The sequence below is a fragment of the Oncorhynchus mykiss genome, chromosome 5, assembly GCF_057628025.1.
Source record: "Oncorhynchus mykiss isolate SJ-2025 chromosome 5, ASM5762802v1, whole genome shotgun sequence".
NCBI lineage: Eukaryota > Metazoa > Chordata > Actinopteri > Salmoniformes > Salmonidae > Oncorhynchus > Oncorhynchus mykiss.
The window spans coordinates 21,845,259-21,870,889 of NC_143026.1; the positions used below are offsets into that span (position 1 = coordinate 21,845,259).

At 42.4% G+C, this 25,631-nt stretch overlaps 2 protein-coding genes across 2 annotated transcripts; both read left to right on the plus strand.

The window, feature by feature from the left end:
* Nucleotides 1-4,645: 4,645 nt before the first annotated feature.
* Nucleotides 4,646-7,882, plus strand: crybb1 (crystallin, beta B1). The gene is made up of 6 exons (XM_021602081.3): nt 4,646-4,728; nt 5,369-5,510; nt 6,081-6,199; nt 6,501-6,633; nt 6,890-7,032; nt 7,478-7,882. Exons 2-6 carry the CDS (start codon nt 5,388-5,390, stop codon nt 7,653-7,655), a joined length of 696 nt encoding a protein of 231 aa, XP_021457756.1. The 5' UTR covers nt 4,646-4,728; nt 5,369-5,387; the 3' UTR covers nt 7,656-7,882.
* A 1,514-nt stretch (nt 7,883-9,396) lies between these two features.
* On the plus strand, nt 9,397-23,770 carry acads (acyl-CoA dehydrogenase short chain). Its single transcript, XM_036977038.2, has 10 exons — nt 9,397-9,502; nt 14,459-14,619; nt 20,165-20,314; nt 20,386-20,497; nt 20,618-20,769; nt 20,925-21,095; nt 21,208-21,345; nt 21,746-21,841; nt 21,923-21,979; nt 22,125-23,770. The coding sequence occupies exons 1-10, from the start codon at nt 9,475-9,477 to the stop codon at nt 22,275-22,277; spliced, it is 1,218 nt and encodes a 405-aa protein (XP_036832933.1). The 5' UTR covers nt 9,397-9,474; the 3' UTR covers nt 22,278-23,770.
* The last annotated feature ends 1,861 nt before the right edge of the window (nt 23,771-25,631 follow it).

The window sequence follows — 25,631 nt, forward strand, 5'->3', positions numbered from 1 at the left end:
GTATTTCTGTTTTGTATTTTTAATACATTTGCCAACATTTCTAAAAACCACTTTGTCATTTTGGGGTATTGTGTGTAGATTGATGAGGGGGGAAAAGTATTTAATCCATTTTAGAATAAGGCTGTAACATAACAATATGTGGAAAAGGTCAAGGGTCTGAATATTTTCTGAATGCACTGTACCATCCATCCACAGGCTCCGGTCAGAGAGAGGTAGGCTAGTGACAGTCCTGTCTCTGCTCTTCTCTCTGTTGACTACTGCTTGACTAGCCAGTCACTCTATTGTTAACACAGACAGGCACTTTTCTGGTACTGTACTGTACTGTACTGCTATGAGTTAATTATAAAGCTATCTGGCTATCATCAGAGCTACAGTATGACCAGTGGTGGAAAAAGTACCCAGTTGTCATACTTGAGTAAAAGTAAAGATACCTTAATAGAAAATGACAAGTAAAAGTAAAGGTCACAGAGTAAAATACTACTTGTGTAAAGGTCTAAAAGCATTTGGTTTTAAATATACTACATGTAATTGCTTAGGTATGTAAAGAAAAAGTGTAATTACTTAGGTAGCAAAAGTAAAAGTATGAATCATTTAAGATTGCCTATATTAAGCAAACCCCACAATTTTTTATTTTTTTATTTTTACGGCTAGCCAAGGACACACTCCAACGCTCAGACATCATTTACAAATGAAGCATATGTGTTTAGTGAGTCCGCCAGATCAGAGGTAGTAGGGATGACCAGAGATGTTCTCTTGATAAGTGCGGGAATCTGATAATTTCCTGTATTTAAAATGTAATAAGTACTTTTCGGGGTGTCAGAAAAAACGTATGGAGTAAAAAGTATATTATTTTCTTTAGGAATGTAGTGAAGTAAAAGTAAAAGTGGTCAAAAATATAAAAAATAAAGTACAGATACCCCATAAAACAACTTAAGTAGTACTTTAAAGTACTTTTTACTTAAGTACTTCACACCACTGCTATGACTATGCTACCGCAATGTGGCTAATGCTAAATGTACTGTATGTGGCTAAAATAACCAGTCACACACTTTATGAACAAATTATACACATTATAGCATAGTTTTCTCATGCCAAAACAACATGTGTTCCAGTGTCCTTTGGCAGTGATTACAGCTGTGAGTCTTTCTGGGTAAGTCTAAGAGCTTTGCACACCTGGATTGTAGAATATTTCCACGTTATTATTTTTAGGATTGGTTGTTGATCATTGCTAGATAGACATTTTGAATTATTGCCATAGATTTTCATGCCGATTTAAGTCAAAATTGTAACTAGCCCACTCAGGAACATTCAATGTTGTCTTGGTAAGCAACTCCAGTATATGCAGTACCAGTCAAAAGTTTGGACACACTTACTCATTCAAGGGTTTTTCTTTATTTGTACATTGTAGAATAATAGTGAAGACATCAAAACTATGAAATAACACATATGGATTCATGTAGTAATTAAGAAAGTCAAAATATACTTCACATTTGCGATTTTTCAAAGTAGATACCCTTTGCCTTGATGACAGCTTTGCACACTTGTGGCATTCTCTCAACCAGCTTCATGAGGTAGTCATCTGGAATGCATTTCAATTAACAAGTGTGCCTTGTTAAAAGTTTATTTGTGGAATTTCTTCCCTTCTTAATGTGTTTGAACCAATCATTTGTGTTGTGACAAGGTAGGGGTGGCATACAGAAGATAGCCCTATTTGGTAAAATACCATGTCCATATTATGGCAAGAACAGCTCAAATAAGCAAAGAGAAATGACAGTCCATTATTTTAAGACATGAAGGTAAGTCAATCCAGAAATGTCAAGAACTTTGAACGTTTCTTCAAGTGCAGTTGCAAAAACCATCATGTGCTGTGATGAAACTGGCTCTCATGAGGACCGCCACAGGAAAGGAAGACCCAGAGTTACCTCTGCGGCAGAGGATAAATTAATTAGAGTTACCAGCCTCAGCAATTGAAGCCCAAATAAATGCTTCACAGAGTTCAAGTAATAGACACATCTCATCATCAACTGTTCAGAGGAGACTGAGTGAATCAGGCCTTCATGGTCGAATTGTTGCAAAGAAACCACTACTAAAGGACATCAATAATAATAAGAGACTTGCAATGGACATTAGACCGGTGGAAATCTGTCCTTTGGTCTGATGAGTCCAAATTTGAGATTTATGGTTCCAACCGCTGTGTCTTTGTGAGACGCAGAGTAGGTGAACAGATGATCTCCGCATGTGTGGTTCCCACCGTGAAGCATGGAGGAGGAGGTGTGATGGTGTTGGGGTGCTTTGCTGGTGACACTGTCTGTGATTTATTTAGAATTCAAGGCAAACTTAACCAGCATGGCTACCACAGCATTCTGCAGCGATACACCATTCCATCTGGTTTGCTCTGAGTGGGACTATCATTTGTTTTCTAACAGGACAATGACCAATGGAGTGCCAATGGAGTGTAATGGAGTGCCGCATCAGATGACCTTGCCTCCACAATCACCCGACCTCAACCCAATTGAGATGGTTTGGAATGAGTTGGACCGCAGAGTGAAGGAAAAGCAGGCAACAAGTGCTCAGCATATGTGTGAACTCCTTCAAGACAGTTGGAAAAGCATTCCAGCTAAAGCTGGTTGAGAGAATGTGGAAAGCTGTCATCAAGGCAAATGGTGGCTACTTTGAAGAATCTCAAATATAAAATCTATTTTGATTTGTTGAACACTTTTTTGGTTACTACATGATTCCATTTGTATTATTTCATAGCTTTAATGTCTTCACTACTTTCTACAATGTAGAAAATAACAAAAATAAAGAAAAACGCTTGAATGAGTAGGTGTGTCCAAACTTTTGACTGGTACTGTATTTGGCCTTGTGTTTTGGGTTATTGTCTTGCTGAAAGGTGAATTGGTCTGTTGGAAAGCAACCGTAACCAGATTTTCCTCTAGGATTTTCCTGTGCTTTTCTATTCTGTTTATTTTTTTCCTAAAGAACTCCCTAGTCCCTGCCAATAAGAAGGAATACTTTCCGAAGCCATTGTGCCTGCCGGCAGACATCTTGTGGTGGCCACTCTAATACCTTGACTTTTTTGTCCTTACGCCATTTTGCCACAACTTTGGAAGTATGCTTGGGGTCGTTGTCCATTTGGAAGACCCATTTGCGACCAAGCTTTAACTTCCTGACTGATGTCTTGAGATGTTGCTTCAATACATCCACATTATTTTCCTTCCTCATGAAGCCATCTATTTTGTGAAGTGCAGTCCCTCGTGCAGCAAAGCACCCCCACAACATGATGCTGCCACAACATAATTTTCTGGAATTTCCCAAGCTGTTTAATGGCACAGTCAACTTAGTTTACTTTAACTTCTGGAATTGTGATACAGTGAATTATAAGTGAAATAATCTGTCTGTAAACAATTGCTGGAAAAATGACTGTGTCATGCACAAAGTAGATGTCCTAAAGGATGTGCCAAAACTATAGTTTGTTAACAAGAAATATGTGGAGTGGTTGAAATCGAGTTTTAATGACTCCAAAGTAAGTGTATGTACATTACAAAATGTGGAAAAATTCAAGGGGTGTGAATACTTTCTGAAGGAACTGTATCTATCTAAATTAGTTAATTAACCAATCAAACAAACAAACAATCAATCAATCTTTCAAGGATCACGATATCCACAACATTGAAAAAGTAATCTTTATTCTTAAAACCATAACTTCATGATCATTAACATTGACCTATACAATGGAGGGACCTGTACTTGATTGGACAATGTGTGTAGAACATGAACACTTTCCATAAAGACCTGTGGTGAGGGGGTAGAGAGAGACGGGGAGATGGGGGGGTAAGGAAAGAGGAGAAAGAAGAGAGTAGTAGAAAGGAGAAAAGACAAGGATTAAGGCTTCATCAGTGTCATACAGGCTCTACTATTTCTCCTCTATCTTCCTTTAGCATCCTTTTCTGTGTTTTAAAATGCTGTGTGATACTGCCTGTATATTAGCATTATATCCATGTAAAACATGTGTGGGAGACAGACAGACAGTGCTGTGAGACGTTATCACCTGGTTACATATCCATATCCTTTCTCCGATAATAATTATAATAAATTATTATAATAAAAAAAATATGAATAGTGATCTTAACTTTATTCATAAACTACGTTTCACACATTGTGCTTGGAACTACATAGAAGAAGAAGAAGAAGAAGAAGTAGAAGAAGGAACGGAGTAAATCAGTCATGGCTATACCATGTAAAGTTTTTCCTGTTAGAGTAAGAGAAAGATAAGAGAGAAACACTGTGTGTGTGTGTCTGTGTGTATGTGTCTGTGTGTGTGTGTGTGTGTCTGTACATGAGTGCATGCATGTGTGTGTGCATGCAGCTGCGTGTGTTTGTGTTAGAGGATTAACTCCTTGCGCCCTTCAGGTCTATGCATTCCTGTTCTCTATATGCTGTTATAGTTTACAGGCCCAGCACACTAACAGAGGGGAAAGTGCCATTGTCAGGGCTTTCCATTGACAGTAAAGTGCTTACAGGCAGCAAGGGGGGGGGGGGGGCGTTCTGGGTGATGCGATGACCTGGGGTGCTTTGGTCCAGATCAACTCTGATGACGCTTGTGTTTTTATTGTCCTGCGAGCCCCGGCTTTCGGCCCTTGCCAGGGTATAAAAGCTAGGGCTCTGCACTGAGGGGGCCAGCACGAGCCAGCCTACCCCACACGGCACTACAAGCTGTACACACAGGTAAGGACACACCCCACCCACACACACAATCCACAGCGGCAAACAGTACACAAGGGCCCACTCCTCTCAGCCTACAATGTCTGGGTGTGTCACCCTCGAGCGGGGCAGAGCCCCTAACAGAGGCCCAGGCCTCAGGGCCTACATGAGGCACTCAGACCCCAGGCTGGATTGCTACATTGGATGGTTACTTTCTTATTGGTGATTCTGATCCATCCTATGGAAGTGTGTGGCCTCTGTGTCCTGCCTTAGTTATTTACAAAAATAAAATAGTAACACACAATCAACAAACATTCATTCTGTAGTAAGAACATAGATACCACACCTTTACCTGATTGTGTTTTGACTGTTTTTACATGTATTTCTCCTTGTCCCTCTTTCTCTCAATCTATCTCTCTACCTACCCCTCCATTCTCTTTCCCTCTCTTTACTTGCATCTCTATCCTCCTCACTTGCCCTCTTTCCGTCAATACTCCCTTTTACTGTCTCTGGTTGCTCCACCCTCTCTTTCCTCTGACATACCTCTCCTCTCCCTGTCCCCTCTCTCCAATCCCTCCATCCTCTCCTTGCCCCCTCTCTTCCCACACTCATCTCTCCATCCCCTCCCTCCATTGTCCCTCCCTCTACCCCTTCTCCCTGTCAGAATCTCCTGATCCCTCACCATGTCTCAGACCGCCAAGTCCGCCTCCAGTCAGGGAACTGATGCTAAGGACAAGGGAGCCCCTGCCCCCGCTGCCACCAGCAAGGCCACCAAGACCGGAGACCCTGGCATGGGAAACTTCAAAGTGAGTCACCACATCTCCATTATATATAGACACAGCCCACTTGGCACAGGAGCTGGATTCAAATGGTAACTGCAGAAAAAAGAGTAATGTCCACCCATTGTGTGGGAGCAGCAAACTGTCTAAAGTTAGCCATTTGCCTTTAGCCTTTATTTGAGCAGGGTTAATTGACTATGGATAGAGCATTATACAGGAGGTCTGTTGTGATTGTAAACATTGCTACTCAGTCAGTGGATGACCCCAGACATCTAAGATGACCCCAGACATCTTACGGCCTTCACAGCAGTACAGGGGGCTTTGGGTTTAGTGGAAGGAAGCTCCTGTCCAGGTAGTCAGAGTGATAATGGAGCTTTCTAACTGATTGATAGATTGAGTTACTGTAGTTACCAGCCCCAACTGTAAAGGGCTCTGAGTCCTACAGTAGTTACATACCTGCAGTAGTAAAAGGCACCATATTCATTCTAATTCTATGGTAAAATGGCAAATATAGAATACAATATTTCTGGAATAATGACAGTGCCTCACCCTTGACCTCTCCTGTTGATGATGTCATCTAAACTCGGACCCCTGCAGATCATGCTGTTCGACCAGGAGAACTTCCAGGGCAGAATGATGGAGATCCAGAATGAGTGCATGAACGTGTGTGACCGCGGCATGGAGAGAGTGCGCAGTATCATCGTTGAGTGCGGCCCGTAAGTGGACACATACACCTACAGGGAAAGATCACACACACACACACACACACACACATACACCTACAGGGAAAGATCACACACACACATACACCTATAGGGTATGATTACACAATCAGTAAGCTCCACTATATTCTAGTCCAAAACACAGGAACACTTTAACATCTGAGATGTGATCACTGAGACACGGATCCTGTACTCTTTCACAGTTCTTCACACTCATTTCATCCCGTCTTCTAATCCCTCTCTCCCCCATCTCCCCCTTGTGCCCCCCCTGTCCCTGATGGCCCCCCCTCTCCAGCTTTGTTGCCTTTGAGCAGACTAACTTCCGTGGGGAGATGTTCATCTTGGAGAAGGGAGAGTACCCTCGCTGGGATACCTGGAGCAACTCTTACCGTAGCGACTGCCTCATGTCCCTCAGACCCATCCGCATGGTGAGGAACACACACACACACACATAAAACACGTTCGCATACACACATAGACTCATGCCAAACACACACACAAACACACTCTCACATTTTCACACACACATTCCCAACATGACAATGACAAAGGAGTTTGCTAAAGCAAAAACATCTGGTGACCAGGGCTAATACAGTAGCTAGTGGAATTAACCTCCAACACTGTACCCTGACATTCTCTCTCCTTCCTCCCCTTCCTTCCCTCTCTCCCTCCTTCCCTCATCAGGACAGCATGGAGCACAAGATCTGTCTGTTTGAGCTCTCTGACTTCAAGGGCAATAAGATGGAGATCCAGGAGGATGACGTGCCCACCCTCTGGGCGCACGGCTTCACTGACAGGGTGGGCAGCGTGAGGGTGCCTGGCGGAGTGTGAGTACACACACACACACACACATGCACTCATCCTTATACACGCACACCACATCTATATTTATATGTATCACAGCAGTAGGGCTACTCTGCTGCTGAGAACCTGGTTAAATAAACTGACAAATCATCAGCTATATCAGTGATAAAGCTCATATCTGCAGGAGAAGCTAGAAATAGAGTAGTAATACATGTGTAGCAGTAGAGTGACATATGGCCCAGAGCCTAAGGCAGAGCTGCAGGTCCCGTGCCTACAAGGGAAGTATTCAGTTAGTCATGGGGAGGACTGTGTCATGTTTTTGTGTCATAAAATATCACAGGTACATTTATGACTGTAGAACTCCATTATATGACTTCATTTTAATCTAAAAACACCCTAGAAATACTATAAATCTAAATATACGGTAACTTAACTAAACTGATCCTCTCTATCTCCTCCTCTCTCCAGGTGGGTGGGTTACCAGTACCCCGGATACAGAGGCTACCAGTACCTGTTTGAGTGTGGTGACTACAGACACTACAACGAGTTCTGTGCCTTCCAGCCCCAGATCCAGTCCATGCGTCGCGTCAGGGACATGCAGTTCCATCAGCGTGGTTGCTTCAACCTCACTTCCGCCACCAAGTGAGGGAACTCTGGTGGACGGACGCTGTAACTGCAGCCAGCCCTCCCTCACTCAACCCGCCCAACAGGCGCTTTTTATTTCTCCAACCATATCCCTCCTTTCCTTTCCTTCCCTTCACCCACCCTCATCCCTCCATCCTAAAGGGATAGAATGACAGCATCGTACCAACTGGAACAACCTAAATGACTTTTTATGATGCCAAATAATAAACATGTTTTGAAAAACTTGAATTCCTTTTGCCTGGACTACTTTTATTCAGAGCCTGTGGCAACATTTTTACCACAGCATTTTGTGCTTCACTGTCTTTCACGGTTTGTTATTCACTGTTTATTTCTCTCTCTTCCCTTATGTCTGTCTGACTGCTTTCTCCCAATGTTTTGTATTTCTCGGTCTCTCCCTCCTTCACTGTGTCCATCTCTCTCTCTCTTCCTTCTGTCCCTCACCTCTCCATCTGTCCTGTTAGACTGAGAAAGGACCATCTGATTAGCGAGGGGTTAAAGGTTGAACACAGCCCCTCTCACCACTGACAGACAGCACAGTCCCCCTGTCTCTAAGCTATAGATTGAACAGTTTAAATTATTATTACCTAACCATGAGGATGCATGTAGATAAAGCTTGTATAAGGTTATTCAATGGGACCTTGAAATGTGTTTCCTATCTAGAGCTATGACGTAGGAGTTATGGTCAGTTTATGACAAAACACAAAATTTGACAAATGTGAGGGATTTAAAATGTTCACCTTTGAGTTTTGGCCAATGGTCCCATAAAATGGCCAAAGAAAAAGATGTAGACATGATGAATCATCATTAAAATAGGAAAATTATGAAATGAGCTAATTTTAGGTTACAACAGAGCATCCGGTTGTTTTAACATCAACCAGTTCTGCAACAAAAAGCTGCCGCTATACTGATGTAAACATGTAGCTAAATAATTCTGATAAGAAATGTAGGCCACCTCACCTTCTTGACCTACCCTAACTTAATCCAGTTGACTCTCCAATAGGAAAATATGTTTCTCCTTGCTCCCTCAGAACAACAGATCTATACGTTCTTTATTTCAAGGGGATATTGTATCTATTCCTTATGTCACAACTTACTGGAATACATTTGTCAATAATATCTGTTGGAAAAAAGGTCTGGTTATTACCACACAAATACCTGCTTGTTAACAAGGTCAGAGGTCTCTTTCAGAATGATCCATAAGTATTACCCTGCGAATCATTACCTGAAGAAACTCAACAAATACATTAGCATAAACTGTACATTTTGTGTTGAGCATCCAGAAACAGTTTTGCATTGTCTACATGTAAAGAAATTATGGAAAGATATTCACAGTTTTATAATTGTTAATATTCTTGATGGCTTTTGTTTGTTATGGGAGAAGGTGCTACTCGGTTTCCTTAACCATAATAAATATAAAGAAAAACAATGTTACCTCATAAATCTAATTGTGCTAATGATAAAATGTAATATTCATAAATGTAAATTCACTAATAAAAAAACACTCTTCCGTGTTTTCTATAAGGAATTCGAGCAGTACATTAAGACCATTCTACATTCTTCTAATACGAAAGCTGTGACAGCAATCAATATGTGTGTATCTTTTAAGGTCTTTGTATAATCTGTCATTTGTTGTACCCCCTAGCAAATGTTATCATTGTCTGGTTGTATACTGGTTAATCTGCAATAAAAATATATATTTATTAAAGAAATGCAGGCTACATAACCATAACAAAAAATACAGACGTCACTCGAACTATGTCACGTGGGTTGATAGCGACTCCAGCTGTCTGGTTTCAAGCAGCAAGTCAAGAATAAACAACATGGCAGCACTCTTCAAAGCTGGAAAAGGTCAGTCAGTATACAATCAATACACAAACTTTTGAAAAATGCTAATTTGTCTCTCGAATACAAAGGGATATTGTACTTATTCTGTTTGTTGATCCTTCGACAATGAATAGACTGACAGTCATGTGCCGGGGTGCTAGCTACATTACTCGGCTAGTAGCTTATGCTAGTATTTGGTAATGAGCTAGCTAGCTAAAGACCAATGCTAAGTAACGACAGCTAGTTGCATATCGAGCGTTTAGTTGGCTTCTTAGCTAGCCCCAAAAACGATTCACAGCTTTTATGCATTACTAGAATGCTGCATTTGCAATGGCAGTAAATTAGTCTGGCTTTAGTTGAGCTAGTAATAGCTTTCGAGGCATTTGAACTTGAATGGGGTTAAGTAAGGACTGCAACCAGTTAACGTTAAGTAACCATTGTTTGCACTGACTTTTGTTTGGTGGTTAGCTATGTAATACACAGATTGTAATTAATCTATTCGCATTTCAATGTATCGGGTTCGTTGTCCACCCAAGTGTTTTCTCGGGCAAGCGCTCGCACTGGGATAAAGGTTAAAAGCGAGAGGACAGAGGTGACCTTTCACCTACACTGAACAAGAATATAAACTCAACATGTAAAGTGTTGGTCCCATGTTTCATGACTTGAAATAAAATATCCCATACATTTTCCATATGAACAAAAATCTTATTTCTCTTAAATGTTGTGTAAAAAATGTGTTTACATACTTGTTAGTGAGCATTTCTCCTTTGCCAAGATAATCCATCAACCTGACTGGTGTGGCATATCAAGAAACTGAATTAACAGCATGATCATTACACAGATGCACCTTGTGCTGGGAACAATAAAAAAGGCCACTCTAAAATGTGTAGTTTTGTCACACAACCCAATGCCACAGATGTCTCAAGTGTTGAGGAAGCGTGCAATTGCCATGCTGACTGCAGGAATGTTCACCAAAGCTGTTGCCAGAGAACTGAATGTTAATTTCTCTACCATAAGCCGACATCCAACCACTTCACAACCCCAGACCATGTTTATGGTGTTGTGTGGGTGAGCAGTTTGCTGATGTCAATGTTGTGAACAAGGTGCCCCATGGTGAACTTATGGTATGGGCAGGCGTGAGCTATGGACAACAAACACATTAGCATTTTATCAACAGAAATTTTAATGCACAGAGATAACATGATGAGATCCTGAGGCCCATTGTCGTGCCATTCATCTGCTGCCATCACCTCATGTTTCAGCATGATAATGCGCAGCTCCATGTCAAAAGGATCTGTACACAATTCCTGGAATCTGAAAATGTCCCAGTTCTTCCATGGCCTGCATACTCACCAGATATGATACCTGTTGAGCATGTTTGGGATGCTCTGGATCGACGTTTATGACAGTGTGTTCCAGTTCCCGACAATATCCAGCAACTTTGCACAGCCATTGAAGAGAAGTGGAACAACATTCCACAGGCCACAGTCAACAGACTATTCAACTCTATGCAAAGGAGATGTGTCATGCTGCATAAGACAAATGGTGGTGACACCCCTACCTTTTTTTAAAGGTATCTGTGACGAACAGATGCATATCTGTATTTTCAGTCATCTAAAATCCATAGGTTAGGGCCTAATGAATTTATTTTAATTGACTGATTTCCTTTTATATGAACTGTAACTCTTAGACATTGTTGAATGTTGCATTTTATTTTTGTTCAGTATAGTGAACTTCTTTGGGATCGGTGCCCCGTCCATGGCACAGTTGCGCTAATGTAGGCTAATGTGATTAGCATTAGTAAGTAGCAAGAACATTTCCCAGGACATATCTGATATTGGCAGAAAGCTTTAACAAGAATGTATCTAACTGTCCAATTTACAGTAGCTATTACAGTGAAAGAATACCATGCTATTGTTTGAGGAGCGTGCACAATTTTGAACATAAAAGTTATTTAATAAACAAATTAGGCACATTTGGGCAGTCTTGATACAACATTTGGACCAGAAATACAATGGTTCATTGGATCAGTCTAAAACGTTGCACATACAATGCTGCCATCTAGTGGCCAAAATCTAAATTGCACCTGGGCTGGAATAATACATTATGCCATTTCTCTTGCATTTCAAAGATGATGGTAGCTTTTACCAGATATATTGTATTATATTTTCCTACATTCCTTTCACATTTCCACAAAGTTCAAAGTGTTTCCTTTCAAATGGTACCAAGAATATGCATATCCTTGCTTCAGGTCCCGAGCTACAGGCAGTTAGATTTTCGTATGTCATTTTAGGATAAAACATTTTTTAAAGGGGTGGATCCTTTTAACAGCCAACCAATATAAATTGATATAAGGGATTATTATCGCTATTATTAACGATTATTATCGCTATTATTTACTTCTTGAGGGAATTTGCAAAGTTAAATGACTAGTCATTTGCTACTGAATAATCACAGCCTACTTTCATCCACTCTCTTTATTTGATTTATTTATTCTCTTTATTTTATTTTACTAGGTAAGTTGACTGAACATATTCTCATTTTCAGCAACAACCTGGGGAATAGTTACAGGGGAGAGGGGATAATTAGGTGACTATGATGGTTTGAGGGGATGATTGTGAATTTAGCCAGGACACTGGGGATAACACCCTACTCTTACAATAAGTGCCATGGGATCTTAAGTGACCACAGAGTCAGGACACCCCATTTAACATCCCATAGACAGCACCCTACACAGGACAATGTCCCCAATCACTCCCCTGGGGCATTGGGATAGTTTTTTAGACCAGAGGAAAGTGTGCCTCCCACTGGCCCTCCAACACCACTTCCAGCAGCATCTGGTCTCCCAACCAGGACCAACCCTGCTTAGCTTCAGAAGCAAGCCAGCAGTGGGATGCAGGGTGGTATGCTGCTGATATTAACTTTATCAACATGCATCATCATCATTAGGTCATCTTCATGTCCAGTCTCCAACCTTTACCCCACAGGCAGGGGGTTGTCAGTGTGGCGAGATTTAGCTAGACAGTTATGTATTGTGGATGGTACTGTGTGTGTGCGTGCCAGGGACGTCACCAGGACCTTGCTTTTGGGGCCCTGAATGATTTTGGGTCAGCCCTGAATCTTTTGCAATGGTGTACATGTATTTTTTTTGTAGTCAACTGAATGCGCCGCTTAGTTAATAGAGCTATGGTTACGTGACACTCACAAAGTCATCCAACCGTTATAATCAAGGGTGTCGTGCTGCCAGTGCGCAGTGGAGTGATGCTTCGCCACTTCTCAGAATGGTACTTTTTCGCAAGATCACTTCATGATTAATGAATATTGTACATAACAAACCTAATATAATAGCATAGATAATGTCAGGCTACTGTTATACCAAAAACACCACGTCTTTTCTTATGACAATTTAGGATGATTATGCTGAAATGTAGAAAAAACGTTTTTTCCTCAAACACAACTCAACAGCACGCACTATATGCTAAAATATTATTTGATTTAAACTAATTACAAGTTGCTGTGTTTAACTCTATCTGTGCTAAAATTCTGTTAAACAATAGTTAGGCTACTTAGCCTACATCATTCAAGATCTAAAACTTTTGACCGGTAGTGTAAATTTTGAACACCTACTCATTCAAGGGTTTTTCTTTATTTTTACAATTTTTTACATTGTAGAATAATAGTGAAGACATCGAAACTATGAAATAACACATGGAATCTAACCAAAAAAGTGTTAAACAAATCAAAATATATTTGAGATTCTTCAAAAAGCCACCCTTTGTCTTGATGACAGCTTTACACTCTCTTGACATTCTCTCAACCAGCTTCACCTGGAATGCTTTTCCAACAGTGTCAAAGGAGTTCCCACATGCTGAGCACTTGTTGGCTGCTTTTCTCCCAGTCCATGTGGCTGAAAAACATCCCCACAGCATGATGCTGCCACCACCATGCTTCACCGTAGGGATGGTGCCAGGTTTCCTCCGGACATGACGCTTGACGCTTAGCATTCAGGCCAAAGAGTCCAGTCTTGGTTTCATCAGAACAGAGAATCTTGTTTCTCATGGTTTGAGAGTACTTTTGGTGCCTTTTGGCAAACTCCAAGTGGGCTGTCATGTGCCTTTTACTGAGGAGTGGCTTCCATCTGGCCACTCTACCATAAAGTCCTGATTGGCGGAATGCTGCAGAGATGGTTGTCCTTCTGGAAGTTTCTCCCATCTCCACAGAGGAATTCTGGAGCTCCGTCAGGGACCATCGGGTTCTTGGCCACCTCCCTTACCCTGATCCACCTCCCAGGCCCTAATCCCCTGATTGCTCAGTTTGGACAGCTCTAGGAAGAGTCTTGGTGGTTCCATACTTCTTCCATTTAAGAATGATGGAAGCCACTGTGTTCTTGGATACCTTCAATGCCTGTAGACATTTTTTGGTATCCTTCACCAGATCTGTGCCTCGACTCAATCCTGTCTCTGAGCTCTATGGACAATTATTTCGACTTCACGGCTTGGTTTTTCCTCTGACATGCACTGTTAACTGTGGGACCTTTTTCATTGGCCTAATGCTATTGGTTTAATTTATGATTTGGGTCATTCATTTTATTGATCTCTATGTCAATGTCAGTAACTTGTCATTTAGGTAATTTGTGTGGTATATAAAATATTATTGTATTGTCTTCAGTCATGTAAAATGATCTAGCGTTACAATCAATTATTTTAGAAAAGGCAAACATTTTTCTCTGACCTGCAAACCCCTTAGCCCCTGGTCTTCGGGACTGATCCCTGAATGGTATGAAACTCTGGTGACGGCCCTGGTGCGGGTGTGTTGGGTCTATTTACAATGATTGGTTGTCACTCAGGGTCGACCTGGGCAGTTGTATTCATGTAACACTGTCTAACAGTCGAGTTATGATGTTGTGAATTCATGCTAGACATGAGCAGCTCTTACAATACTAAAGCCTCTCTCTCTCTCTGTCTTTATCCCCCTTTCCAGCCCTGGGCTTGTGTGTCAGTGGCTGTAGGTCTCTGTCCTCTCTAGCTGAGCTACCAGAGATGCACCAGATGATGAGACAAACCTGTAGAGACTACGCAGACAGAGAGCTGGGTCCTATAGCTGGCAAACTTGATAAGGAACACCTCTTCCCAGCGCAACAGGTACACACACTAGTGATGCTCGGGTAGACTCATAACCTACAGTCCCGGGGGTTTTAGGTATGAGTAATTGAGTCCTCGATTGGATGTCAAAACTCGATCTTTGACCAGAGGGGATAAAAATAATCCAATAAAATACTAAAACTATTTGGTAGAATGTGCTTTGTGGATTCCCCCCCCCCCCCCCCCCCCCATTGTCTTGAAGGAAACGTTAATTTGCTTTCCTTAGTGTTCCACTTGTACATTTGCATTTGCGGGGCACAACAAAAAAGAATCCAAGGCATCAGTTCTCCTCCCTAAATTCCCTTTCCCCTCCATATCTCTTTCACTCATTTGCGTTCCGACCACTCCCTCTACACACACCTGCTGAATTTGCACACATTCTCCTGTTAGGCCTACAGAAATGCCTATACAAACAGTGGGCATAAATGGCTCTGAAGGGATACACAATCTACACTCCTTGCCAAATGAAGACAGTTTTATCACAAATTCACAATGGACTGGTTGATTTGTAGGTAAATATGTGTTCCAACAACAAGCTGCAGTTTTGGAATAATTGCATCCCGTCTATTTTCTGCTTTGGCTACCTTGCGAACTGCTAGTGCCAATTAGCCCAGGCTATAACCTCCATAAACATAGACAGGTTCCACACTGAAAATATGTACAAATATTTGTTTGATTAAAACAGAGCGTATTTTCATCAGAATCATTACGCCTACTCCCCAAATAGATGTCATCGCCTCAATTTATCACCATGCAGTGTTCAATGAGGAATTGTTATGCTAGTACTCGAACAGTCAAACGTCAAAAGCCCATCGCTACTCCTGGTTATATCTTCCGGAATGGTGGGTTTAGGGTCATGAAATATTGTGTGGGTGGCAGGCAGGTTGAAAAGGGGAAAAATGCATTAAAAATGCATAATTCTTGTGCAGTTCATATCTATAGGCTAAATTGAAGTTTTTCATTATTCGTATGTCATTAGTGCGTAAGCCTAAGCTTCAGAGCCTGACTGTACGAGCGCCAAATACATGCCATTCGCCAAATGCTTTTTGAAACTTGCGCAGGGAAGCTCATCTGCGTGCTCATCATATCCAGGGTCTTGACCTGACTGCAGTTTGGCGTCGTAACAGACTTCAGTGGGCAAATGCTCACCTTCGATGGCCACTGGGACGCTGGAGAAGTGTGCTCTTCATGATTGACAGCTGGTTTCAACTGTACCGGACACATGGCAGACATCGTTTGTGGGCAAGCGGTTTGCTGATGTTAACGTTGTGAACAGTGTGCCCCATGGTGGGGTTATGGTGCAGGCAGGCAGGCAGGCAGGCATAAACTACGGGCAACAAACACAATTGCATACTCACCAGACATGTCACCCATTGAGCATGTTTGGGATGCTCTGGATCAACATGTACGAAAGCATGTTCCAGTTCCTGCCAATATCCAGCAACTTCAAACATCCATTGAAGAGGAGAGGGTCAACATTCCACAGACCACAATCAACAGGCTGGTCAACTAGATGCGAAGGAGATGTGTCGTGCTGCATGAGGCAAATGGTGATCACACCAGATATTGACTGATTCACTCCCCTACGTTTTTTTAAGGTATCTGTGACCATTTCCCAGTCATTCGAAATCCATAGATTAGGGCCTAATGGATTTATTCCGATTGACTGATTTCCTTATATACTGTAACTCAGTAAAATCTTAATTGTTGCATTTATTTTTTTTTGTTTATTAACTCCTGCAGAATTAAACACTTTATTGCATTACTGATACACCAAATCTACATTTTGAACAGGAGTGGAGAAATATGAATTATTTATTTCAGGATCTTAAAGGTCATGACAGTCAATTATGAGACCATTCCATTCTTGTAGGCCGGCTAAGGAGTATTAGTGTCTCTGAGGGGTCTTTGGCCTAGTTTGCTAACTACCTCTCTCAAAGAGTGCAGTGTATAAAGTCAGAAAATCTGCTGTCTCAGCCACTGCCTGTCACCAAGGGAGTACCCCAAGGCTCGGTCCTAGGCCCCATGCTCTTCTCAATTTACATCAACAACATAGCTCAGGCAGTAGGAGGCTCTCTCATCCATTTACAGTGGGGCAAAAAAGTATTTTGTCAGCCACCAATTGTGCAAGTTCTCCCACTTAAAAAGATGAGAGGCCTGTAATTTTCATCATAGGTACACTTCAACTATGACAGACAAAATGAGAAAAAAAATCCAGAAAATCACATTGTAGGATTTTTAATGAATTTATTTGCAAATTATGGTGGAAAAAAAAGTATTTGGTCAATAACAAAAGTTTATCTCAATACTTTGTTTTTATACCCTTTGTTAGCAATGACAGAGGTCAAACGTTTTCTGTAAGTCTTCACAAGGTTTTCACACACTGTTTCTGGTATTTTGGCCCATTCCTCCATGCAGATCTCCTCTGGAGCAGTGATGTTTTGGGGCTGTTGCTCGGCAACACAGACTTTCAGCTCCCTTCAAAGATTTTCTATGGGGTTCAGGTCTGGAGACTGGCTAGGCCACTCCAGGACCTTGAAATGCTTCTTACGAAGCCACTCCTTCGTTGCCCGGGCGGTGTGTTTGGGATCATTGTCATGCTGAAAGACCCAGCCACGTTTCATCTTCAATGCCCTTGCTGATGGAAGGAGGTTTTCACTCAATCTCATGATACATGGCCCCATTCATTCTTTCCTTCACACGGATCAGTCGTCCTGGTCCCTTTGCAGAAAAACAGCCCCAAAGCATGATGTTTCCACCCCCATGCTTCACAGTAGGTATGGTGTTCTTTTGATGCAACTCAACATTCTTTCTCCTCCAAACACGACGAGTTGAGTTTTTACCAAAAAGTTATATTTTGGTTTCATCTGACCATATGACATTCTCCCAATTTTCTTCTGGATCATCCAAATACTCTCTAGCAAACTTCTGACGGGCCTGGACATGTACTGGCTTAAGCAGGGGGACATGTCTGGCACTGCAGGATTTGAGTCCCTGGCGGCGTAGTGTGTTACTGATGGTAGGCTTTGTTACTTTGGTCCCAGCTCTCTGCAGGTCATTCACTAGGTCCCCCTGTGTGGTTCTGGGATTTTTGCTCACCGTTCTTGTGATCATTTTGACCCCACAGGGTGAGATCTTGCGTGGAGCCCCAGATCGAGGGAGATTATCAGTGGTCTTGTATGTCTTCCATTACCTAATAATTGCTCCCACAGTTGATTTTCTTCAAACCAAGCTGCTTACCTATTGCAGATTCAGTCTTCCCAGCCTGGTCCAGGTCTATAATTTGGTTTCTGGTGTCCTTTGACAGCTCTTTGGTCTTGGCCATAGTGGAGTTTGGAGTGTGACTGTTTGAGGTTGTGGACAGGTGTCTTTTATACTGATAACAAGTTCAAACAGGTGCCATTAATACAGGTAACGAGTGGAGGACAGAGGAGCCTCTTAAAGAAGAAGTTATAGGTCTGTGAGAGCCAGAAATCTTGCTTGTTTGTAGGTGACCAAATACTTATTTTCCACCATAATTTGCAAATAAATTCATAAAAAATCCTACAATGTGATTTTCTGGATTTCTTTATTCTCATTTTGTCTGTTGAAAATTACAGGTCTCATCTTTTTAAGTGGGAGAACTTGCACAATTGGTGGCTGACTAAATACTGTTTTGCCCCACTGTATATGCAGATGATAGTCTTATACTCAGCTGGCCTCTCCCTGGATTTTGTGTTAAATGCTCTATTGCAAAGCTTTCTTAGTATCCAACAAGCTTTCTCTGCCCTTAACCTTGTTCTGAGCACCTCCAAAACAAAGGTCATGTGGTTTGGTAATAAGAATGCCCCTCTTCCCACAGGTGTGATGACTACCTTGAGCTCTAAATCCTGAGGTAGTAACCTCATTCAAGTACTTGGGAGTATGGCTAGATGGTGCACTGTTCTTCTCTCAGCACATATCAAAGCTGCAGGCTAAAGTTAAATCTAGACTTGGTTTCTTCTATTGTAATCGCTCCTCTTTCACCCCAGCTGCCAAACTAACCCTGATTCAGATGACCATCCTACCCATGCTAGATTACTGAGACATAATTCATAGACCGGCAGGTAAGGGTGCTCTAGAGTGGCTAGATGTTCTTTACCATTCTGCCATCAGATTTGCCACCAATGCTCCTTATAGGACACATCACTGCACTCTATACTCCTCTGTAAACTGGTCATCTCTGTATACCCGTCGCAAGACCCACTGGTTGATGCTTATTTATAAAACCCTCTTAGGCCTCACTCCCCCCTATCTGAGATATCTACTGCAGCCCATTCTGTTAAAGGTCCCCAAGGCACACACTGGGTCGCTCCTCTTTTCAGTTCGCTGCAGCTAGCGACTGGAACGAGCTGCAACAAACACTCGAACTGGACAGTTTTATCTCCATCTCTTCATTCAAAGACTCAATCATGGACACTTACTGACAGTTGTGGCTTCTTTATGTGATGTATTGTTGTCTCGACCTTCTTGCCTTTTGTGCTGTTGTCTGTGCCCAATAATGTTTGTACCATGCTGTGTTGTAAGTGTTGCTGCCTTGCTATGTTGTCTTAAATCTCTCTTTATGTAGTGTTGTCTCTCTTGTTGTGATGTGTGTTGTCCTATTTTATTTATTTTACATTTTTAATCGCAGCCACCGTCCGTCCCCGCAAGAAGCCTTTTGGTAGGCCGTCATTGTAAATAAGAATTTGTTCTTAACTGACTTGCCTAGTTAAATAAGGAAATCAGTCAATTGAAATAAATTCATTAGGCCCTATTCACATGACTCGGCAGGGGCGCAGACATAGGTGGGCCTGGGAGGGCATAGGCCCACCCACTTGGGAGCCATGCCCGTTCAATCAGAATAGGCTTGATTACAGACAGAAATACTCCTGAGCACCCCTTTCTGAGGCAGCTTATGGTAGAGAAATTGACAAATTCTCTGGAAACAGCTCTGGTGGACATTCCTGCACTAAGAATGTCAATTTCACGTTCCCTCAAAATATGAGACATCTGTGGCATTGTGTTGCGTGACAAAACAACACATTTTAGAGTGGCCTTTTAATTGTCCCCAGCACAAGGTGCACCTGTGTAATGATCATGCTGTTTAATCGGCTTCTTGATATACCTGTCAGGTGGATGGTTTATCTTGACAAAGGATATATTATGTATTTATATTATATTTACTTTATACATTCTGGTAAGCAAAGGCTTATTTAGTCTTCTAGGGCAGTAATGACAGATGAGAAGCTGCATATTTCTAATTATAGACAAGTTGATTAACATATCTAGGCTTAAAAAAAGAAATCCGGCACCCCCTGTCAAAAAGATTGGTACGCCTTCTCTGACTCATTTTCTATCGGCCTATTTTCGTGTTTGGGTCGGGTGGGGCCTCAGTGAAAATCAGTCAGGTGGTTGTGGATGGGTTATTAGCAATTTGAAGGCGTGTGAACCAACACGCATCACTAAACAGGCACACACGCAGAACACAGAATATGAAGTACACACACACACACCCTCTAATGCATCCATGTGTGTGTTTCTACAGGTGCGAGAGCTGGGTGCTATGGGGGTGATGGCTGTAGAGGTTCCTGAGGCGCTGGGAGGAGCAGGAATGGACTACCTGGCCTACTCTCTGGCCGTGGAGGAGATCAGTAGGGGCTGCGGCAGCACTGGATGTGTGGTCTCGGTCAACAACGTACGTAAGGGTGTGTGTGTTTTATGTTGTCGCTGTATCTAACACTGATACTAAAGGGTATGTGTGTGTAGTCTTTGTACATAGGGCCAATATTGAAGTTTGGAACACAGAAGCAGAAGGAACAGTGGATCACTCCCTTCACGACTGGAGAGAAAGTTGGCTGCTTCGCTCTGAGTGAACCAGGTACACCACAGACGCACACAACACACACTGTGCCCCAGGGCCCTCCATTTACTACTACACTCCAACTAGGGAAGATGAGTGGTTGTTGATTCTCTCTCTTTCTCTCCCCCATCTGTGTAGGTAATGGTAGTGATGCAGGGGCAGCGTCTACGTTAGCCAGACAGGAGGGAGAAGAGTGGGTGTTGAACGGGACTAAAGCCTGGATTACCAACAGCTGGGATGCTTCGGCTACTGTCATATTCGCTACCACTGACAAGTCACTCAAACACAAGGTTAGATACACCGTAGTTGGAGTCGAGTCATAGTGAAACCCCCTATATTCCTTATTGTTCTCTCACTCGCTCACTCTCTCTGTTTCTCAGTATTTTGATATTATAATAAATGTAACTTATACATGCATTTCAGTGTGTTGTTCCCCCCCCCATAGGGTATCAGTGCATTCCTGGTGCCCATGCCCCATCCTGGCCTGTCCCTGGGGAAGAAGGAGGACAAGCTGGGCATCAGAGCAACCTCCACGGCCAACCTCATCCTGGAGGACTGTAGGATACCCCTGGGCAACATGCTGGGGTCACGAGGATCTGGCTTCAAGATAGCCATGGTCGGTTTATAGGTGGGGGTGGGGTGTTGGTTGTGTGTGTACATAGTCAATGTGAGTGATTATGTGCTTGTCTGTGTGTACTGCCCCCCCCCCCCCCCCCCCCCCCCCACAGCAAACCCTGGACAGTGGGCGTATAGGTATAGCTTCCCAGGCCCTGGGTATTGCTCAGGCTGCTCTGGACTGTGCTGCGGACTACGCTCACAAACGCACCGCCTTCGGCGCGCCCATTGGCAAGCTGCAGGCTGTACAGGTGTGTGTGTATGTAAAAGTTTGTTTAAATGTTAAGGTGTCTTATATTAAAGTGGAACTGACCATGTTTGTACTACTTTGCAGATATGAAACAAACAGACATATTAATATCAGTCAAAAATATCACATTTTCAGTTTATGCTACAAAACCAACTTTATAAGACGTTTAAAAAAATAGGTTCTATTTGACTCAACATTATATGACGTACACTAAGGTATTGTTGGTAGAATAGTTGGATGCAGCTCAATGCATGATTAATATAATTCAATAGTTCTTGGTAGTCCAAAAAACTTTGCTATCAGATTATAAATCACAGTGGGCTTGATACATTGTTTGCTGCCTCCATTCGGGAATGGATACTGTCAGTTCCACTTGAAGGGTGTGTATCTCTATGCTTCAGTTCAAGTTGGCAGACATGGCTGTAGCTGTTGAAAGTGCTCGTCTCCTCACCTGGAAGGCTGCAATGCTAAAAGACGCCAAGAAACCCTTCACCAAGGTACACATCCCACCACACCACACACACCATCCTCTCTGTCATATTACATAACGTTGTACTTCGTCCTTCCTGTCCCCACAGGAAGCAGCCATGGCCAAACTAGCAGCGTCTGAGGCTGCTACCTTCTGCGGCCACCAGGTACGCATCAGAGAGCCTGTCATGTCCTTATTTCTACAACTAGTGACTGAATCAATCAATAATCAATATGGAATTCATTGACATTTCTCAGATGCTAAACCCTTAAAAATATTTACCCCTTTTTCTCTATCTGTGGAACTAAAAGTCAATCCAGGTTCTTGGGGGAATGGGTTACGTGACAGACATGCCAGCGGAGAGGCACTACCGTGACGCGCGAATCACTGAGATCTATGAAGGCACCAGTGAAATCCAGAGACTGGTGATAGCCGGCCAGCTGCTGAAGGAGTATGCGTCATAGAGACTTGCGATTTAGACCCAAATGGTGGCCGTATATTCCCTACATAGTGCACTACTTCTGGATAGATTCCAGTGGCCAAAAGTGGTGTACTATATAGGGAATAGGGTACCATTTCAGATTGGCTCATAACAGCTACTACACCCAGGGCTGCGTTCAGGACTGCAGTGTAGTGATGCACAGTCACATCAGCGCCGGTCAGCTACTGAACTGGAAGGAATGCCAGGCATGGAGACAGGCTCACACAGCTCTGGGTAGAAGTTGCCCTTAACCACAGATCTTGGACCAGATTGCCCAACGCCCAAATTCTAACCTCAACTATTATGGAGAGAACATCATTCCCTGGGCCAATGGGGAGTGACACCTACGGGCCAATGGGGAGTGACACCTACCTACCACTCCAATGGGACACCATCAGGCCAGGGTTCAGGACAACTTGCACCCTACCTCTGACTCATATTACTGCAACAATTACTAAACAATCCAAGCAATTTGTTACTTTTGAAATCAACATGAAGCTATGCATCTTCCTTTCTGCCTTTAAAACATTATTATCTGCCTTAAACTGATGTTATCTGGTAACATAATAGAAGTTAGTGGACTCATGTCCTCATTGTGGATAACCAGGGTGAAGATGACTAGCTCTGTCCAAATCAGACAAAAAGAAAGGTGCTGTCCTGGGTGGTGATCAGATAGAAATGTATTGTGTAGAACTGACATGTCTCTTAAACATGCATAGTGAGGAATCATTTCAGTTCTGTTCATGCCATTTCTATCTACAATGTCCAGTATGCGGTTGCGTCCTGAGTGTGAGTGACCCTGTTGTCTGTGTGAGGTGCAGTGCTAATTCAAGCCACACGAGGGCAGTGCAGTGTCTGGACTGTCTTGCCTTCACCTGCAATGAGGGAAATCAATGGCCCTTTGAACACTTTTAACGTGCATTCCTCCCTGTTCTCTTTCTTGGAAATATTTATTCACCAAATTGGGTAGTTTTAAACAAGGATTCTACTGCTGTTGTCTAACCTCATCCTCAGCCTAGGCTGGTGGGTGAGACTAGTAGTTAGTTATCACCATGTTGGAAAATAATCAATGATTACTTCAAGCAGGGGAGAAATGCATTTGAGTTTTTAAACACGGACACACACCTCAGAACCTTCCTGCTGTGCCTGTTCTGATGCTGCTCTCTAGGCTGTACATTGACAATATGATATTTTGAGACTGTTATGGAACTGCAACAACTGGGAAGTGGTTTAACCTGTTTGTCTCTATGGCTGTTAGTTATTAGGACTGTTGCATTGAATGTTTAATATCAGTTGTGTGATCTGTTCAGATGAAACTGAATGACGCAGCTATACAGGAGCTCTTGTGTTTCAAAAGTCTAAATGATGGGTTGTGTAGCTACAAAGCCCATCAAGCTTGTGCCTCAAATTGCTGTTGTACATGTTTTATCGTAATTTTATGGTACATAATGAAATTAAAAACAAAAGATCACATGATTATTCCCTTGAATCTTTTAATGTTAAATAGTTATGCTCTGTGGCTGTTTAGTGACATGGCAACATTTCAGTATTAATCTTGCCCAAAGGGCTGGTTTCACAGACCTAGGTTAAGCCTCCCCATAGAAAAATCACTTTTTTCTCATCAATTGCTTTTAATATGCCAAGTTCTTAATTTTAAGTATTTAAATCATGTATCAAAATCATCATCCAGAGTACAACTTAATTTGATTTGGGACCCATCAGGAAACACTTTTGTTTTTAGCCGACTTCGCCATCAGCCAGAGGGGCACAAGGTTCACACCCAGGAGACAGCATGGATCCAAAACAAATGCAATCACTTTTCACCCTTTTCAAACAACCACCGGGGTAACTCGACCCAGAGAAACAAACCCCCTCATTCACTACTCTTCCCTATAGCCACACCCTCTCTCTGCGCCCTCCTTTCAAATACTTCCTCTTTCCTCTCATTGGTAATGGCCTCTGATAGGCATTGGAGGAGTTCAAGGTGTTTTCCTCCAGGAGTGGAGTAGATGGCCTTGGACCAGGTCAGCACATTATGAGGGGTATTGTTGTAGTAGCCTGGGCCAGGGTATTGCAACCCAGACATGTACAGTTGAAGTCGGACGTTTACGTACACCATAACCAAATACATTTAAACTCAGTTTTTCATAATTCCTGACATTTAATCCCAGTAAAAATTCCCTGCCTTAGGTCAGTTAGGATCACCACCTTATTTTAAGAATGTGAAATGTCAGAATAATAGTAGAGATTTATTTCAGCTTTTCTTTCTTTCATCAGATTCCCAGTGGGTCAGAAATTTACATACACTCAATTAGTATTTGGCAGCATTGCCTTTAAATTGTTTAAATTGGGTCAAATGTTTCAGGTAGCCTTCCACAAGCTTGCCATAATAAGTTGGGTGAATTTTGGCCAATTCCTCCTGAAAGTACTGGTGTAACGGAGTCAGGTTTGTAGGCCTCCTTGCTTACACACCATTTTTCAGTTCTGCCAACAAATGTTTTATGGGATTGAGGTCAGGGTTTGTGATGGCCACTCCAATACCTTGACTTTGTTGTCCTTAAGCAATTTTGCCACAACTTTGGAAGTATGCTTGGGGTCATTGTCCATTTGGAAGACCCATTTGCAACCAAGTTTTATCTTCCTGACTGATGTCTTGATGTTGCTTCAATATATCCACAATTTTCCTGCCTCATGAAGCCATCTATTTTGTGAAGTGCACCAGTCCCTCCTGCAGCAGAGCACCCACACAACATGATGCTGCCACCCCTGCGCTTCACGGTTGGGATGGGTGTTCTTCAGCTTGCAAGCCTCCCCCTTTTCCTCCAAACATAACGATGGTCATTATGGCCAAACAGTTCTATTTTTCTTTCGTCAGGCCAGAGGACATTTCTCCAAAAAGTATGGTCTTCGTCCCCATGTGCAGTTGCAAACCGTAGTCTGGCTTTTTTATGGCGGTTTTGGAGCAGTGGCTTCTTCCTTGCTGAGCGGCCTTTCAGATCCTGTCGATATAAATCAAAGTTTATTTGTGTCGTGCGCGGAATACAACAGGTGTAGACCTTATAGTGAAATGCTTACTTACAGGCGCTAACCAATAGTGCGATAGAAAAGTGTGTGTGTGTGTGTGTAGTTAAGTAAAGAAATAAAACAACAGTAAAAATACATTTGAAAATAACAGTAGCAAGGCTATATACAGACACCGGTTAGTCAGGCTTATTGAGGTAGTATGTACATGTGGGTATGGTTAAAATGACTGCATATGATGAACCGAGAGTAGCCGTAGCGTAAAAGAGGGGTTGGCGGGTGGTGGGACACAATGCAGAAAGCCCGGTTAGCCAAT

Coding starts and splice junctions, on each gene's coding strand:
- crybb1 (XM_021602081.3), top strand. CDS start 5,388: ATGTCTCAGACCGCCAAGTCCGCCTCCAGTCAGGGAACTGATGCTAAG. Junction 6,200..6,500: donor ATCATCGTTGAGTGCGGCCC/GTAAGTGGACAC, acceptor CCCCCTCTCCAG/CTTTGTTGCCTTTGAGCAGA. Junction 7,033..7,477: donor GTGAGGGTGCCTGGCGGAGT/GTGAGTACACAC, acceptor TCCTCTCTCCAG/GTGGGTGGGTTACCAGTACC.
- acads (XM_036977038.2), top strand. CDS start 9,475: ATGGCAGCACTCTTCAAAGCTGGAAAAG. Junction 20,315..20,385: donor GTGTGGTCTCGGTCAACAAC/GTACGTAAGGGT, acceptor ATGTGTGTGTAG/TCTTTGTACATAGGGCCAAT. Junction 21,096..21,207: donor CTGGCTTCAAGATAGCCATG/GTCGGTTTATAG, acceptor CCCCCCCCACAG/CAAACCCTGGACAGTGGGCG.